The sequence below is a fragment of the Mesocricetus auratus genome, unplaced genomic scaffold (assembly GCF_017639785.1).
Source record: "Mesocricetus auratus isolate SY011 unplaced genomic scaffold, BCM_Maur_2.0 Super-Scaffold_100038, whole genome shotgun sequence".
Lineage (NCBI taxonomy): Eukaryota > Metazoa > Chordata > Mammalia > Rodentia > Cricetidae > Mesocricetus > Mesocricetus auratus.
This window is the reverse complement of record NW_024429216.1, coordinates 10,387,536-10,404,374: the sequence shown is the minus strand read 5'-3', so window position 1 is coordinate 10,404,374 and position 16,839 is coordinate 10,387,536. Positions and strand designations below refer to the sequence as shown.

Here is a 16,839-nt window from a genome sequence, read left to right as displayed (position 1 = left end):
TAACCTCTGAAACTGTAAGCCAGCCCCAATTAAATGTTTTCCTTTATAAGAGTTCCCATGGTCATAGTGTCTCTTCATAACAATAGAACTCTAAGACACATGGCTGTTGTAGAATATTACCTTAAGGTGTTTTACATTTGTTTATGCTGTGGAGTATTTGTTTAATGATGCAAAGATGTGTTGCATTCCTTAATGTTGCATTTGTTTAACTCTGTGAAGCTGTGTTACTTTGCCTGTCTAAAACACCTGGCTGGTCTAATAAAGAGCTGAACGGCTGATAGCTGGGCAGGAGAGAGAAATAGGCAGGCTGGAAGGCAGAGAGGATAAATAGGAGGAGAAATCTGAGGAGAGGGATCAAGAGACAAGAGGAGGAGTGAGAAAGGGGGCCGGTCTCACAGCCACACAGCCAGACACAGAATGAGAAGGGGAAAAAGATAATAGAGAAAGGTAAAAGCCCAGAGGCAAAAGCTAGGCAGGATCATTTAAGTTAAGAAAGACTGGCAAGAAACAAGCCAAGCTACGGCCAGGCATTGGCATTGGTAAGAATAAGACTCTATGATATTTATTTGGGAGGTGAGTGGCGGGCCCCCAAAGAGCAAAGGAGTTAAGAGTTAAAAAAAAAAAAACAACTACACATGGTATGGTGAGAAGGAAGAGAATAAGTAGTGTTGGAACCTGAGAGATGGCTCAGTAAGTTAAAGTGTGTGTGCATTTGGAGTGCTATTCCCAGTACCCACATGGTGGCATCTCACAAATGCCTTTTTCTCCCGTGCAGAAGATCTGCAGCCCTCTTCTGGCCTCTGTGGGCGCTGCACACACACAGAAACACATACACCTAAGTAGAAATACATCTTTTTAAAAAGAAATGCACTGGGCATTGGTGGTGCATGCCTTTAATCCCAGCACTCGGGGAGGCAGAGGCAGGCAGATCCCTGTGAGTTCGAGGCCAGCCTGGTCTACAGAGCGAGTGCTGGGACAACCTCCAAAGCAATACAGAGAAACCCTGTCTCGAAAAAATAAATAAAAAATAAAAAGAAATGCCTGATGTAAACCAAGAAACAAATATTAATAATGAGATATTTGAGCTGGACTGAGTAAAAAAAAAATTACACAATGCTGCATTTACCCATGTCCAAGAAGCAGGCTGTTGTGACTTGACTGCTCTCAGTCTATGGTACCTGGTTCCTCCAAACTCTTCATCACATACTCAATGATAACTAAATCCCAGGATGGGGAACTTCCTGCCACCTCTAAAAGGTTGCAAAATCCAGATACTCCCTTTGTCCTGGGGATTTGGTTTAGAAAGACTCCTCGGGGAAGGTGGCTTACAGGAGTGCTCTGAAGAGGCCCCCCTGGCCTCCCAAACACTTCCCCCCATGGTCTAGCCTCTCTCCCTCTTTTAGTAGGATGGCTTACAGGCTGTGGGCAGGCTAGTCCAATAATGGCTGTCTACCAATGGAACGTCTGTTAATGGAGGTTTCTGTCCCGCCTGGTCCCGCAGCCGATTCACCCCCAAATAAACACACAAAGGCTAACATTAATTATAAACTGTTGGCCAGTGGCTAGGGCTTCTTACAGGCTTGCTCTTAATTATTAACCTATTTCTATCCATCCATGTATTGCCACGAGGCTGTGGCTTACCCCTGATCCAGCATGTTACGTCCTCGACAGCATGGCGTCTCTTGGTGGCATCTCTCTGCCTCCCTCTCCCAAGCCTTCACCTGGTCTGGTAGCTCCACCTATGCTCCCTGCCTGGCTACTGGCCAATCAGTGTTTTATTCATCAACCAATAAGAGAAATGTTATGCAGAAGGCCATCCCCCATCAAACATCCAAGAATCCCATTGAGGATGCCTCAGCTGGTTGTCAGTAGACACTGGCATCCCAGAGGAGGCTCTAATGCCAGGGAAGGAACAAGACTCCAGCAAGAGCAAGCATGCAAGGAGCAAAGGCCTCTTCATTCAGTCCCGGAACTCACTCTGTAGACCAGGCTGGCCTCGAACTCACAGAGATCCTCCTGCCTCTGCCTCCCGAGTGCTGGGATTAAAGGAGTGCACCACCAATGCCCAGTCTTACATGTCCTTTATATAGGCTGCCATGAGGAGGTGTGGCCCGAATTTAGGGTGGGTCTCCCCACCTGAAATGATCAGTATTTAAAGTGGGTCTTCCTAACTCAAATAATCTAGTTGACTAAAAATCCCTCCTAGGTGTGTGCTCTGTGCCTGGGGATTTTTTGTTGTTGTTGTTAATTCCTCATGTATTCAGGCTGACAGCCAAAACCAGCCATCATAGCTTTCAACTGTGTTGTTTCTGTCCAATGCTCTCTGTCCTGCCTCGAGAGACCCAGTCATGGCTTTGAGGTTCTCTCATTCTGATAAACCTTGGACCTCAAGAGGATTGTGAATTATGTGCCAGCTTGTATGTGAGTTATGTAAACATATTTAGTATGAATTATATGATGTCAGAATTAGTAATTAAGACTAAACTAAAAGAGCCCTGATTTGCTAGATTAGCAAGATGGGCAGAGTTATCTGGGAAGCTGCTATCATGGGATGTACTAAAAAAAACCTTGTCAATTTGTTATTAATTGACTCTTTTTTTTCCAGGCAGGGTTTCTCAGTGTAGACCTGGCTGTCCTGGAACTCGATCTATAGACCAGGCTGGCCTCGAACTCACAGACCCACCTGCCTCTGCCTCCGGAATGCTGGGATTAAAGGTGTGCACCACCAGTGCCAGAATAGCCAATGGATTCTACCATGGGAAAACAGAATTGTGTATGTCTATGACGAGAGGACGTTTGGAGGGCTGCACCATGTCACCAGGAAAACCAAGGGCCCCTTTTGTGTCCCTTCATCTTGCTAGGAAAATAGTTTAAAAATGGACTCAGAAGGAAGCCAGAGGACAATTTTATTAGAATCTGAGAGAAAACTAGGGCAGCCACTTGAATCTTGGCAGTCACCTGGAGAAGAGGGGGAGGGAGAGCCACGCCTTCCCCAGTGAGGGTCTGAGAAAGCTCGCAATGGAGTTTGGCTGCTCTGTGGGCGGTTGTGGTGGGTGGAAGGGTGAGGGTCGGTTGTGGTGGGTGGAAGGGTGAGGGTCGGGCTTCTGAGAACCTGAGATACCCCCGAGGGGGAAAAGGCAAGTTTCACTTTCTTGAGTTAGAGAAGCAGGCAGGCGGCAGTGTTCTCCGAGAGCTGTTGCAAGCATGAATACCGAGGGGGAGGGGCTCCCGGGAAGGAGAAGCATGCTGTGGAACTTGACTTTAACTATGTAAAGATGTGCTGCGTTTGTTTCACCTGGCCTGACTAAAGCATCCCATTGGCCTAACGAAAAGCTGAACAGCCAATAGCGAGGCAGGAGAGGGACAGGCAGGGCTGTTGGGCGGAGTGAATAAGTAGGAGGAGGAATCCAGGCTGGAGAGAGAGAATGAATGAGGGAGAAGGACAGGGAGACGCCTGGGGCCAGACAGACAGACAGACACGGAGGAAGCAGGAGAGTAGGACATGAATGAAGGAAAGGTAAAAATCCCCAAGGAAAACGTAGATGAAGAGAGACAGGCTAAGTTAACTTTCAGGAGCTAATGGGACAAGCATTCATAACTAATACTAAGTCTCCATGTCTTCTTTTTCTGGAGTTGATGGTCCGAGAAAGCCTGCTTAACAAGAGAGCAACCCCACCCCTGCCCTCACCCTGGTGCCCACACTCAGTGTGCACACACAGTGTGCTCTGAAATGTTCTCTCTCTACCCATACCTACAGCCCAGTTTCCGTCTTGACCGGGAAGAAGCAGCTTTGCCTTAATGACCTCAACACAACCCAGATACCTGTACCTTTTTATGTGACCGTTTATGTCTTAAGGGACCACAGTGGTATTTCTATTTTTAGCGTTACCAGGGCAACGGGATGGGGGGCGAATCCTCAGTTATCTTCCTAGCTGGCTAATGTCTACCTAGCTACCAGCTTCACCAGCGTCGATGTGCTCTGAGTCAGTCGTCTGTGTAAAGCCTGCCTTTCATGTTTAAATCGCAGTTTCACTATAAGATCTCTCGAGTCGACCAGAGGGCGAAGCCCCGCAAAGGTCTTTTCACGTCCCTCCTCCTGCTGACTGAGGAGGTTCCAGCAGCTTGAGGTCTTTGCCTCCAGAGAGCTTCGCACTGGGGCTCCGTCGTGCCTAACAGGGCTTGAACCACACGCCTAAGGGCTCTTCCATTCCTCACGTGTAAGAGCTTTCTCAAGTACGACCCGGGTCTTCTCGTGTTGAGCAGGATGACAGAAAGACTAAAACCTTTCCCACACTGTGCTCTTCCGGTTGCTCACCAGGGAGCTCTCCTACTGAAAAACCTCAATACACCCCCCCCCTTTATGAGACTCAGAAGATCACCTCAGTGGAAAATTCCCCAAGGTCCCTTCCCCTAGACAGGGAACAAGGTCGAATTAAAAAGAACATCGGGTCCAGAGTGCTGATGCAGGATACTGGCAGGCTGTAGAGATAAGTTTAATCTTGACCTTGTGGTTTCTCAGGAAGGATGAGTTATGCCCGAGTTCTAACAATACCCGTATTGCTTGCCCAGATCTGCACCTGCAGTAGCTCCACTCCTTACAATACCCCTATTACTTTGCTTGCCAAAAGTATGTATATAAAAAGAAAACTGTCTTAGAGCCCGGCACATTCAGTTAGCCAAGCTGCTGAATCGCCCACAGATGCCTGTGTGAACAATAAACCTCTCGCGGTTTGCATCCAACTGTCTGGTTATTGAGCTCGGGACGTCACCGGGGTATTCAGCCTGAAGCCTGATAACCTCAGGTCTTTCACTACGCAGCACAAGACTTGATCTTCAATCACAGGCCTCCCGAGTTCCTGACATTGATAGGGTTTCTCCCCAGTGTGAGGTAGCTGGTGTCACTATCAGGTAATGGCGACTGCCCGAGCCCCCTCCCCCACCACAGTCTTTGTATCCAGAGTTTCTCACTGGCGTGATCTTTCTGGTGATCTTAACATGTCTTCAACCACAGCTAAAGACCTTACGTTCCTCACATTCATCGCGTTACTTGCCAGTATGGATTTTTTTTTATATTGCACAAACTCACAGTTAAGGCCTCCCCGAATTCCTTATATCCACTCATAGTTTCTTGCCAGCGTGAACTGTGATGTCAAGCGAGTTGGTGACCCCAACAGGAAGCCTTTCCACGTAGTTTCACATCCGTAAGGTTTCTTATCAGTACGGTTTTCCAGCGCTGTGTAAGTCCATTGCGGTAATGGAAGCCTCGCCCACATTCTTGACGTTGGTGAGGTTCCTCGCCTGTATGAATTATTTCATGTTTATTTACCAAGGCCCTCCCATGTTCCTTACATTCCTAGGATGGTTTTTTTTGGATCAATATGAATTTTCTGGTAGTAAGATGACAGATCCGACCTCAGCCTCTCCACAGTCCACATTCCTAAGGCTTCCCGCCAATATGAAGTCTCGATGAACAGTTGTAAGGATGTCCCACGGCACTTACATTCAAGTATGTTTTAGCCGTGAGTTTCCCACGCTGTACACGTTTGTGTCACGGCCTTACGAACCTTCCTTCGCTCCTTACACAGAGGACTTCTCCCTATTGAGGTTTCTTTGCAGCGGGGTAAAAGCATTTCTCTTCTGAATTTGCTTTTTTTTTTCTTCCCGTTATTTCTGAAAGTGGATGTCTCATGGTCAAGGGTTTTATTTTGTTTTCCCCCTTTGGATTTAGTTCAAAACTGTTCCGTTTCGAAACCACACCGTTTGTCTCGTATCTTGACTCCAAATCTGAAAAACAAAAGGAAGAGTGGTAGAAATAATTTCCTTTACAGGGAAAAAAAATCTGGTGGTCATAATAAGGGCAGAAGACGGTGGGAGTTGAATGTGACACCTATGCAGTCTCCAATGACTAGGACACTCCCAACAGTGAGGCCCTGCCCCGCTCAACAAACCCAGGGCTGGACATGGGGCTACATGCCTGTGTGAGCTGAGTTCCCGGTAAAAGAACCACAACTGAGTTGAGCATTCGAGGCTAATTGAAACTTGAATGATTGCAGGAGTTGGAATGTTTCGAGAGGAATTGGCAAGCCCGGAACACAATTACCACGAGCCTCCTGAATAGACATTTGTTGCTTACCTCTCTCTGTGTGTGGCTTAACACCTTTGTAACTGTTTGGTAACAGTTTGCCTTAGGAATGTACAAACAGGCCACACCGACCTATAGTCACTGGCCAGCATCTGAGGCCTGGCCGAGGCCTGCAGCAGAGATTTCTCTGCCTTGTGGGTACCTCCCCAACCCCCATGTTTCCACCATTTGAAGTGTCCTGATTTATGATGTTTCATTCTGTTACTCTAATAACTTCATGAAACTGTTCTGGATCATGGTGTCTACCATAAACCAAGTGTATGTTCCCTGAGTCATGGTCACTCATATTTGGCTCCAGAATAAACTTTCTAATTCCCTTTGAGATGAGAAATGAATTTTGGGGGCTCAAGTTCCAACATTTGAGGGAGGCAGAGGAGGAGGAGGACTATGAGCTTGAGGCTAGCCTGGTCTACACAGTGAGTTCCAGGCCAGCATGGGCTACAGAGAGAGACCTTGTCTCAAAAAAAGTGGGGGTGGGGGGTAACCTTCAATGTTGGTGTTTGATTCTTGTGTCTTCTCTGCTTGTTTTGATTTTTGAGACAGGGTTTCTCTGTATATTTTTGGCTGTCTTGGAACTCACTCTGTAGACCAGGCTGGCCTCGAACTCAGAGATTTGCCTGCTTCTGCCTACTAGGTGCTGGGATTAAAGGCATGAGCCACCACCACCCAGCTTCTCTGTTGTTTTAACACAGGGTCTATGTAGCCCTGCTATGTACACAAGGCTGACCTTGAACTCCTGATCCTCCTGCCTCTGCCTCCCAAGAGACACCTTGAATCAAGGTGAGCATCACTATGCCCACCTGGGTTTTGTGGTCTTCCTGTTCTGATCTCAGTTTGCTGTCACTTTAGGAAGAGTCACGGAATGACTCTACCAGGCCCCTTACTTTCCCATGATGCTTTAAACCAAACGCAGGCTTCTGTGAGGCAAGCTTGTCTTCTCCTGGGTATGGCCATCTTCTTGTTAGGTCTAATAGCCAATCTCTAATAGTGTTCAAGGATGATACTGCTACCAGAGCTGTCGTGTGATCTTTCCTGGGGAGACCTGAATAAATGTCTGTTCACCCCAGACAGGGCGCTGAAAGTAGATGAAAGAAACAAGTCCATCCGGGTGGGTCTCAGTGACCCAGTGAGTTTGCTGGAGTTGTTTGTTAGAGTGGAAGAGAGAGGTTACTAACAATGGCAGGCGTGACTCAGAGCCACCCGAGTCACTGGAAATCCCTCCCAAACATGGGTGATGACAGCAAAAACTGTATCCTCCGAGGCGGTGGTGGCACACGCCTTTAATTCCAGCACTCGGGAGGCAGAGGCAGGCGGATCTCTGTGAGTTCGAGGCCAGCCTGGTCTACCGAGCAAGTTCCAGGACAGCCTCCAAAACAATACAGAGAAACCCCATCTCAAAAAAACAAAAAAAGTAACACAAATAATAAAAGACCCAGAGACAGATACTGGGGTTCAACTTCAAGCTAAAACCAGAGAGACAAGGCAGCCAAGCCAGTAGATCTTACCTCTACCAAGCTGAAATGGCGATCCTGTCTCCAGGAATCCTCAGAGGCAAAAGCTCTCAGTTCCTGTCTCCTCCTTCTCCTTCCCAGTCTCTTCAGGGGAAAAAGCCAGGTTCCCTTAGGCCCTTCAGGGCCCTGGCCCCAACCCTAGATTGACTTGACAAGGCTGTCCCTGGGCAAGACAGAGACCTAGTGTCCCTTTGTGGTTTCATGTGGCCTCTGAGAAAGCCTAGGATGTGCTGGCCCCAGACACTGAGCGAGTCTTATGTTTTGTAGCGTCATGCATCTTTCAAGTTTCCTCTGTTTTCTGAGTCTCAGAAGCCTCCACAAGAGAGAACTTCAGTTAAGAGGAAACAGCTGTACAAGAGTCCTAGGCCATGGAAGGTCTGACTCTGGGTGCCAGGAAATCAAGCAGAAAAATGGTAAAAAGCAGAAAATGAATTTATTTAGAAAGCTATATCAAAGGGGATCAAATGCCCTCAGCTCAGCTTCAGGGATATGGACATAGTCTTTAAAAAGACTGGCACAGAGCAGCTGTGCAGGCATGCTTTCATACAGAGCTCAGTAAGACTCGGCCCAAAGGTGATACACACCCAGCCCAGTGCTGTCTGGTTTTTGTTACCTGCTGGCTATATATGGGCCCACCTGAAGAGTCAGTATTGCCCGCAAAAGCAGCCTCTGTTTGCCATCAACTGTGGCTGATCCCTGTGAATAACCCGGGTTTTCTAAGTTTTTTTCCCTCATCATATAGTTTGTCTTCTTTTTTTTCAATCTTTGTGTCTGTATGTGGTATGTGTGTGTGTGTGCGCGCGCATGTGCTCAAGCACCTTCATGTCTATAAATGCCACAGCACACATGTGGAGGCCAGAGGCCAGTCTCAAGTGTCCTTGCCTTCTGTCATGTTGGTGGCAGGATTTCTTTGCTGTTAGCTTCTGCTGTGCCAAGCTATCGGGTCCTGGAGCTTGAAGGGATTCTTATATCTCTACCTCCCAGCCTGGTCTAAGGGGGTAAACTAGACTCAAAGGCTTCACTTTAAAAATGAAGGGACCAGACCCTCTCTCAGCCCCTGCTTTAGCAGCCATGACAGGCTACAGAAAAGACACGTAGGCCTCTGACACAGATCCTCTGGCCTCCCAGAGTCTAGGGCCGAAACCAAACACAAAGAAACTCCAGACACACACACACACACACACACACACACACACAGCCAACTTCCTAAATACTTGGTTCCTAGGAACTGATGGCCACAAAAGAAACGCCAGAGAGGACCAAAACCTCTCCTGTAGTCTCCAGGATATAGTTCTGAAAACTACTGGTATCTACGGGCATCAGGCCACCTGCAAGTAACAAGACAATACCATAGAAACCATAGCACTGACCAATGAAAATACTTGGTACACAGGTATTTCGTGACAAAATATGCCAGAGAAATGCTCCTAGTTGTTCCCAAATGTGAACCAATCAGAAACCAACCCGTACCTACTGATGTAATCCTGTAACTTTTGTCTTTAAAACCTGGCAGTAGACAGGGAACTTCACTCCCTCTGGAGGCTGTTGTGACAGTTACCCAGACAACTATCATGGTTGGATGAACAATCAATACAATTAAAACCTTGCATTTGCAGTTTAGTGGGTCTGTCTTCCTGGTAGTGTCTGGGGACTTTGCAACTTGGGCACAACATTTGGGAGCTGGTCTGCGATCCCCAGGACTCCAGACCCCTAAAGGTTTAAGTCTCCCACCAGACAGGTAAATGTTCTGTTTGTTTGTTTGTTTGTTTCTGTTATTTGTTGTGCCTGCCTGGCAAGTTCTATGTCCTGAGTTCTGTGGCAGGCTTGTGATTTTATGTTTTTGTGATTTTATGTTTCTGTTTCTGGTTTGCTGGCGGACCATCTGAAACTGTAAGAAACAGATCAAGAAGACCTCGGCAGATGTGCTATAAGGTCAGATCTGGAGGAGCTGAGAGATGTCTGAATCTGAATTTGGGTAGACATCCGACTTATTAATGCACTATCTGAATCTGAGTAGCTACTGGGGTGTTTGCCTCCCGACTGTAAATCTGAAACTTGCAAGTCTTTGAGATGGACCCCTTTCTTTGTCTAAGTGCTGTGTTTGTTTGTGTTTGTCTTGTCTTGGCGGTACTGACAGTCCAGACCTGACTGGGACGAAACCTAACATGGGACAGACACCCTCCTCCCCTCTAGATCTCTGCCTGACCCATTGGAAGGACATGAAACAAAAAATCTGGGGTTGTGACTAAAAAATGTTATTATTTTTTTTTTTTGGTTTTTTGAGACAGGGTTTCTCTGTGGCTTTGGAGGCTATCCTGGAACTCGCTCTGTAGACCAGGCTGGCCTCAAACTCACAGAGATCCGCCTGCCTCTGCCTCCTGAGTGCTGGGATTAAAGGCGTGCGTCACCAACGCCCGGCAAATTTTTTTTTCTTTCAGGAACACTGGGAGCCAACGACCAGCGCTGCTACGTTATGCTTTTACTTCCACAGGGAAAAAATTATATGGGTTAATAGTCATTTGTGGTGGCTGCACACAGTGACTCCCATAAGAGATGGGTCACCCCAGCTGCTGGCTGCAGGTCGGTACACCCCGATGCCTGGACGCAGTGTTTCTGCGCCTCGCCTCACCTTGGGCGGCTAGCAGCCAGCTCAAGCAGAATTGCCAAGGCACAGGTTTTAATGCGCTAATATGATGTTGCCATCTATATGTGCTTGGTAACAAAACGTCTGTTCATGGATTTTGCCCATTTTCTACTTGGATCATTTGTTCTTGTCACTGTTGAGTTTTACATAGGTTCTCTATGAGACGTGTGGTTGCTTAAACTTTTTCACATAACTTGTACCAGAAAAAAAGTAAGTCTACTTTACCAGCCCTTCATGCATGGCCAATCACTGACAGAGAGATGTGGGGCTGGGGGTGTACTTCAGTTGGTAGTTGATAGAGCAACTTGTGTCTTCCCCCTTTTAAGGAGACATAAAACCTACTGTTAATTAGGGCTTTCTGTTCTGAAAAAAGTTATATGACCTTTATAATTTGCCGGGTGGTGGTGGCGCACGCCTTTAATCCCAGCACTCGGGAGGCAAAGGCAGGCGGATCTCTGTGAGTTCGAGGCTGGGCTGGTCCAACAGCCTCCAAAACAATACAGAGAAACCCTGTCTTGTAAAAAAAAATTAGCAGTCACCCAGGTGATAATAGTTTTAAGGACATAAAGGATATTTTATGTTTGTACTCTATAAATTACCCCCTTCCCTCAGCTTAGACAGAAGGACAATGTAGTCAGCTTCTGCCAACAGATTCTGCTGCCGGACATAATTCGTTTACCTTTTTGCCTTTTATGTTGGTGACTGACAGTTTTCTTTTTTCACTGGCTCTGTTATACATGGCTTGTTTGGAGAATGTTGTGCCTTTCCAGGGCCCGATAGGGCACATGTTTCACCCAGAAACATGCCCTGTTTCCATCTGCAGCAGATTTACGTTCTTGTTACTGACAACTTTAAGTCTACTCTGTCTCTTTAAATGTCCTGTGTGTTTGCTAAGGTAAAACCAGTTACAGTCAGAACTGGAGGGCTCTGAGTAAAACATCCATCCACAGCCTCTCAATTTGAATCCAGTTCTCCAGACAGATCCTGCACTAATATCATTGTAGCCATATTAAGTAGAACAAGAATAAACCTTACTCAGTCCCCTGTATAAGTTTTCAAAGGTTAAACTTAAAACAAATAAGTAAAAACAAAGTTGTGGATCCAGATTTACCTAGAAAATACTCTCAATGCTTCCAGAGAGCTGCAGAATATGACATTTGAAATGTTGACTAAAAACTTACATTATCAGACAGAGAATTACAGATCCTGACGGTGACCCAAAGTCTCCAGAGAAGATTACAGGACACCTCAATGTCTATACAATGCTGACCAGGGGGCAGGGTGCCCCTATGCATACCTGCTGCCAGGATCTGGCCCAGACTGTGGACAAGCAACAGGACATTGGAGAATTGACTGTACCCCTTTTGCCTAGACAAAATAAGGCCAGTCTTTTCCATGTCCCTCTACCACAGAGAGGAAAAAAATACTCTCACCATATAGGCCTTGTGAAGATTGATGCTATTCTTTGATATTTCTACCTGCTAATGGAGATTTGGGTGTGGCTAACTATATATGAACTGGACCCTGTCATTTTTTAATAGATTCAGAAACTGTATAAAATTTGTCTTTCTCAGATCTCTGATAGTATTAATGGTTAGACTGTAGCCAGCTTACTAGCTCATTTAATAAAGTTCTGATAAGCTGACAGAACAGTGACTACCTGCTCTTCAGTCACAAGCTCAAGTTTTTAGATTTTGGTTGTCATCTAAACATAACCATAAAGGGCTTTTCATCAGGTTAAAGGCACCTCTGTTCAGTCTATACCTGACTCACTGGACAGAAGAAAAATGTACAAGCTTCCTACTCAAACCTGTAGTTTTTGCTAGGACTCAAAGGTATGAGTCTGTTCCTGCTGTTTTACAGATACCTGATATCTGCTTTTTCTACAATGTAGATTTTGGTGCAGATTGACAATACTAATATGTCTAACACTTTTAAGTCCTTTTGTATAATAAAGTCTATATAGGCTTTAGAGGATCAAAAGAAGCTTACATCCACTTCTCACTGGTCAAAAGGACTCCAGCTAAGTACAGCTTTGTTAACCCACCTGTCTGTTCCTGAGAATGGGATTTTCTCCCCTGGTCTTGGGACTCCTGCCCTTCCTGACCCCTAAAACTGTGGGCCTAAACGTTCTGATTGAGTATATAAGTTTTATCTTCTGTTCCCAGTTTAAACATGTCTCAAACAGATTCCCGCTTCTGGTTTCTGCTTCTGACAGACACATCCGAGCATCAGTTGCTGACTACAGGCCGCTCCTAAAGACTGTGAGCTCTGAATTTACTGTGAATGTGAACCAGTCCAGCTGATGTGAACACTCCCTATTTCTTCAACAGAGTCTGCCAACCAGATGCTTCTAAATTCCCTCTTTGCTTTTGACTAGCATTTCAGCCTGCTTGGGCCCCTGACTACAACACCCCAAAATCAGCAGGAAGTAGCACAGAAAAGAATACATCACCCCTTTTCCCTGGTTGAGATGCTAAGTCAAAGAAAAACTCCCTTACATAGGGGACAAGATAACAATAAAAATTGTCTACTAGTAACCCAGGATTGAATTACCTATAAGAAGAGGAGAGAATGACACTGACAAATGAAAATAATTGGCACACAGGTATTTCGTGACAAAATATGACTCTGAGAAATTCTCCTGACTGTTCCTAAATGTGAACCAATCAGAAGCCAACCAGTGCCTACTGACGTAGTCCTGTAACTTTTGTCTATAAAACCTAGCAGTAGACAGGGAACTTCACTCCCTCTGGAGGCTGCTGCGTCAGCTTGCTAGACGGAGTCCCTGTCATGGTTAAATGAACAATTAAAACCTTGCTTTTGCAGTTTAGTGGGTCTGTCTTCCTGGTGGTCTCTGGGGACTTTGCAACTTGGACACAACAGTTCCGGGAGTACTATGATTACAGATGTGCAGTACCATATTGTTGTGGAATATAACTTTATGTAAACATGTGTTACATTTGTTTATGTTGTGGGATATAACTTTAACTATGTAAACATGTGTTATGTTTGTTGATGTTGTGGGATATAACTTTATGTAAACATGTATTATGTTTGTTGATGTTGTGGAATATTACTTTAGGCAAAGATGTGTTCAATTTGTTTATGCTGCATGTGTTTAACGATGTAAAGATGTGTTGTTTTACCTTGCCTGCCTAAGATACCTGATGGTCTAATAAAGTGCCGAGCAGTCAACAGCTATACAGGAGAGGGATAGGTGGGGCTGGCAGGCAGAGAGAATAGATAGGAGAGAAAGAGAGAAGAAAAAGGAAGAGAACAAGGGAGAGAGGGACACACCCAAGACCTGAAGCTAGGCAGCCGCCAGCCAGTCATGGAGACCGCAGGAAAGTAAGACAGACAGAAGGAAGGAAAGAAAGGTAAAACGCCCCAGGGTTAAATGTAAATAAAGAGAAACAGGTGAGGACATACGAGCTAGCTGGGCATTCAAAACTGTGCGGTGACTTGGGAGCTGGTCGGTGGCCCCAAAGAAAAGCCTGGTGCACCTCGACTGGCTGGATGTGGGCTCTGGAATCCAAACGTGGCTCCCATCCTTGTATGGCAAAGCCTTTTCCCCCATGAAGCCGTCTTCCCAGCCTCAAGTTCTTTCCTGCTAGCAAAAGCCTCCTGAAAGTGTAGAACTTCCCTTCAGTTTGGTGTCTGAAGCTAACCTCTTGTCTGCTTGGCTATGGTAGACACACTCCACACTGTCTACTTGATGTCTCAGAGCCCCGGAGTGGCTTTTTCATGGGCAACAATGTGTCCCTCTACACAATGAGACATTGTCTCCATTTTTAATTATCCAAGTCTTAGTCCACAGCCTAACCGGAGATTCTGCTGGCTTGACTCTGTATTGTTGAAAAAAAAATGCTTTTCCTCTCTCTGTACATCATGGTTAAGGGTCACTTCCAGGCCCAGAAGCAATCCCGTGTGTGCTCTGATCTGGAGGAAATTTTGATCTGGGGGCTGGGATGAGGTTGGGTTGGTACAGTGCTTGCTCCACAGGCAGAGAGCCTTGAGTCAGTAGTGCAGGACTGAACTCCCAGCACTCAGGACATATCGCCCAGAGCAAGGTCATCCTAGGCTGCACAGTGAGGTTGAGGCCAGCCTGAGATAACTTGAAACTTTGTCCCCAAAATTTTTTTTTTTTTTTGGTTTTTTTGGTTTTTCGAGACAGGGTTTCTCTGTGGCTTTGGAGGCTGTCCTGGAACTCGATCTGTAGACCAGGCTGGTCTCGAACTCACAAAGATCCACCTGCCTCTGCCTCCCGAGTGCTGGGATTAAAGGCGTGTGCCACCAACGCCCGGCAGTCCCCAAAATTTATATAAGTAAACAAACATGTGAAACAACTGCCCCACAAGGAACGCAACCTCTCCCATACATACTTGTCCTTACCTTCACTCTTATGCCATGTTCATCACCCCCACCAGTCTTATGCATATGCATCCCCTTCATCATGCATATGCATCAACCACAAGTCTTATGCATATCCATCACCCTCACTCATGCATATTCATTACCGTCTTCACTCTTATGCGTATTCGGCAAAGCAGCAGCCTTTCGTTAGAGATAATTTAGAACTCCAGTAGGCATTTTTGGTAGATTCTTAAACTTTAATGTTTTCTCAGCTAGAACAACAAAGAGAAAATTACTGCACACAACCTTTAAAGACATCTCAGGAAGCCCTGTGCTCACAGGTCTGCAGAGACTCACAGGAATTTGAAAAGGGGTGGGGATAGGGATAGGACTCAGAGGCGGAGCTCTTGCATGGGGCCTAGGTTCAGTTCTCATAAATGCAAAAATTAACCAATAAATGCAAAACAGGATACAACCATGTTTTTAGAAACAGAGAAACGAGACCCTCTTGTATTAAGTGTCGTAACTCTTTCAAGGATCCTCGGATGACCTGGGCCTTTAATCCCAGTACTCAGGAGGCAGAGGCAGGCGGATCTCTGTGAGTTACAGGCTAGCCTGGTCTACATGGCTAGTCCCAGGCCATCCAGCGCTACATAGCAAGACCCTGTCTCGAAATAAAACAAAAATGGAGCCTGCATCCCACCCAGCTCGGCCTGCTACATGTAGCTCTCACCCCTCACCAGAGAAGCTGCAGCAGATGGAGAGAAAGTTCATAACCTGTCCAAAGGCAGAGCATAAGCGGCCACGGGTGTCCATTCCCATGGGATACATCTACAACTCAACCCCTATACCCGAGGCGCGGGAACATCGAAGCAGAGAGGGCGGAAGGAAGGATCTTAAGAGCCAGAAGACAAGGACACCTGCCTCGAGAGAGCACCTCTGAGACATGGGAAGCGCCACCCATGAAACCACAGCTGTGTTGCCTGAACAAGACATGCCTAAGGGTAACACCATCTAACGTGGATGGGGAGATCCCACAAGGCCCCACCCCAGATGAAGAGCTGTAGGCAGTCAATAGCGGCTGACATGGGGAGAAGCAGTTTTTTCCAGGGATGGGGGATGGGTTCCCCCCACGTCCCCATGGATTACCCAATGCCAAGCGGCCAGCCTTAGGCTTATGCACATATGATCGCACGGAATGGGCTCGGTTGTACTTATATACGCATATATAACAGTAAAGATGTCTGGAATTTGAGAGTGGCGGGGGAGGGGCTTGGGAGGAACTGGGCGGGGAAAGGGAGGGGTGGCAATGAGGTAAATACAGTGCCCACACACAAATTCCCAGAGATACAGCACAGTTTAAATTAGTAAACAAAGAACTTCAAATGTGGCCTGGGGGCAGTAGCGAGGTCGGTGGAGAGCCTGTCTGTGTGGCATGCGCTAAGCTCCGGGATCAACTCCGGATGTGGCCACACAAGCCTGTAATGCTAGCACTCGGGAAGTCGGGGTGGGAACACAGGATACCCCCTCAGCTATGGAGGCCATCCTGGGCCATGTGACGCTCGCTCGCTCGTGCTTGCGACAGCGATACCGCTAAGAAACAGCAGATTAACAAAGTAACGTCCGGCTTTACCGCGGACTGTGTCCTCAACAATCCATTCCTTCCTAAAGGCGCCCACGTGAAGGGTTTTTGTTCAAGCAACCAGAAGAGGAACTGATACGGCCAGGTTTGACAAACTTTTCCTGTAAAGAGCTAAAGTCCTTTTGTTTGTTTGCTTGCTTGTTTGTTTTTCAAGACAGGGTTTCTCTGTGTAGCCCTGGCTGTCCTGGAACTCGCTCTGTAGGCCAGGCTGGCCTCGAACTCACAGAGACCCACCCGTCTCTGCCTCCCGAGTGCTGGGATTAAAGGCGTGCGCCACCACCGCCCTGCTCTTCTTTTGATTTGTCTTTATTCTCAGAGATAAAAGTCACCAAGTCCCACGTACCCGGTAGCTGCTGCCGGGCTCACGGCGTTCTCCCGTGGGGCTGGGGGTGGGCACGGCCCCGCGGGTCACTGTCACAAGGCCGCGGCTTCTTGGTTCAGGAAGTTGACTCGCATCTTGACCTCCAAGTCGATGCCCTGCCAGGTCTTGACGAAGTCCTCGAAGGTGATGGCCTGGTAGGGCTGGTCCTCCTGCCGCGGATGG

At 46.9% G+C, this 16,839-nt stretch overlaps 1 protein-coding gene across 3 annotated transcripts in view; it reads right to left on the bottom strand.

Annotated features, from left to right (window-relative positions):
• Positions 1-4,578: 4,578 nt before the first annotated feature.
• The window catches only part of LOC101827637 (calcineurin B homologous protein 3-like), a 12,903-nt gene continuing 642 nt past the window's right edge, over positions 4,579-16,839 (bottom strand). Inside the window, exons 1-3 of one of the 3 annotated variants that reach the window (XR_005872670.1) lie at positions 16,639-16,839; positions 10,523-10,615; positions 4,579-5,784 (exon numbers count right to left, since the gene is read on the bottom strand). The exon at positions 16,639-16,839 is cut by the window's right edge and continues 642 nt beyond it. Coding sequence is in view for 1 of the 3 variants with exons in the window: in XM_040734646.1 (XP_040590580.1) it covers positions 16,710-16,839 (130 nt within the window). In the remaining 2 variants the exon portion in view is untranslated. Of the gene's footprint in view, positions 5,785-10,522; positions 10,616-16,588 lie in introns of those variants that run through there. The other 2 variants (XR_005872671.1, XM_040734646.1) reach the window with 2 other exon arrangements.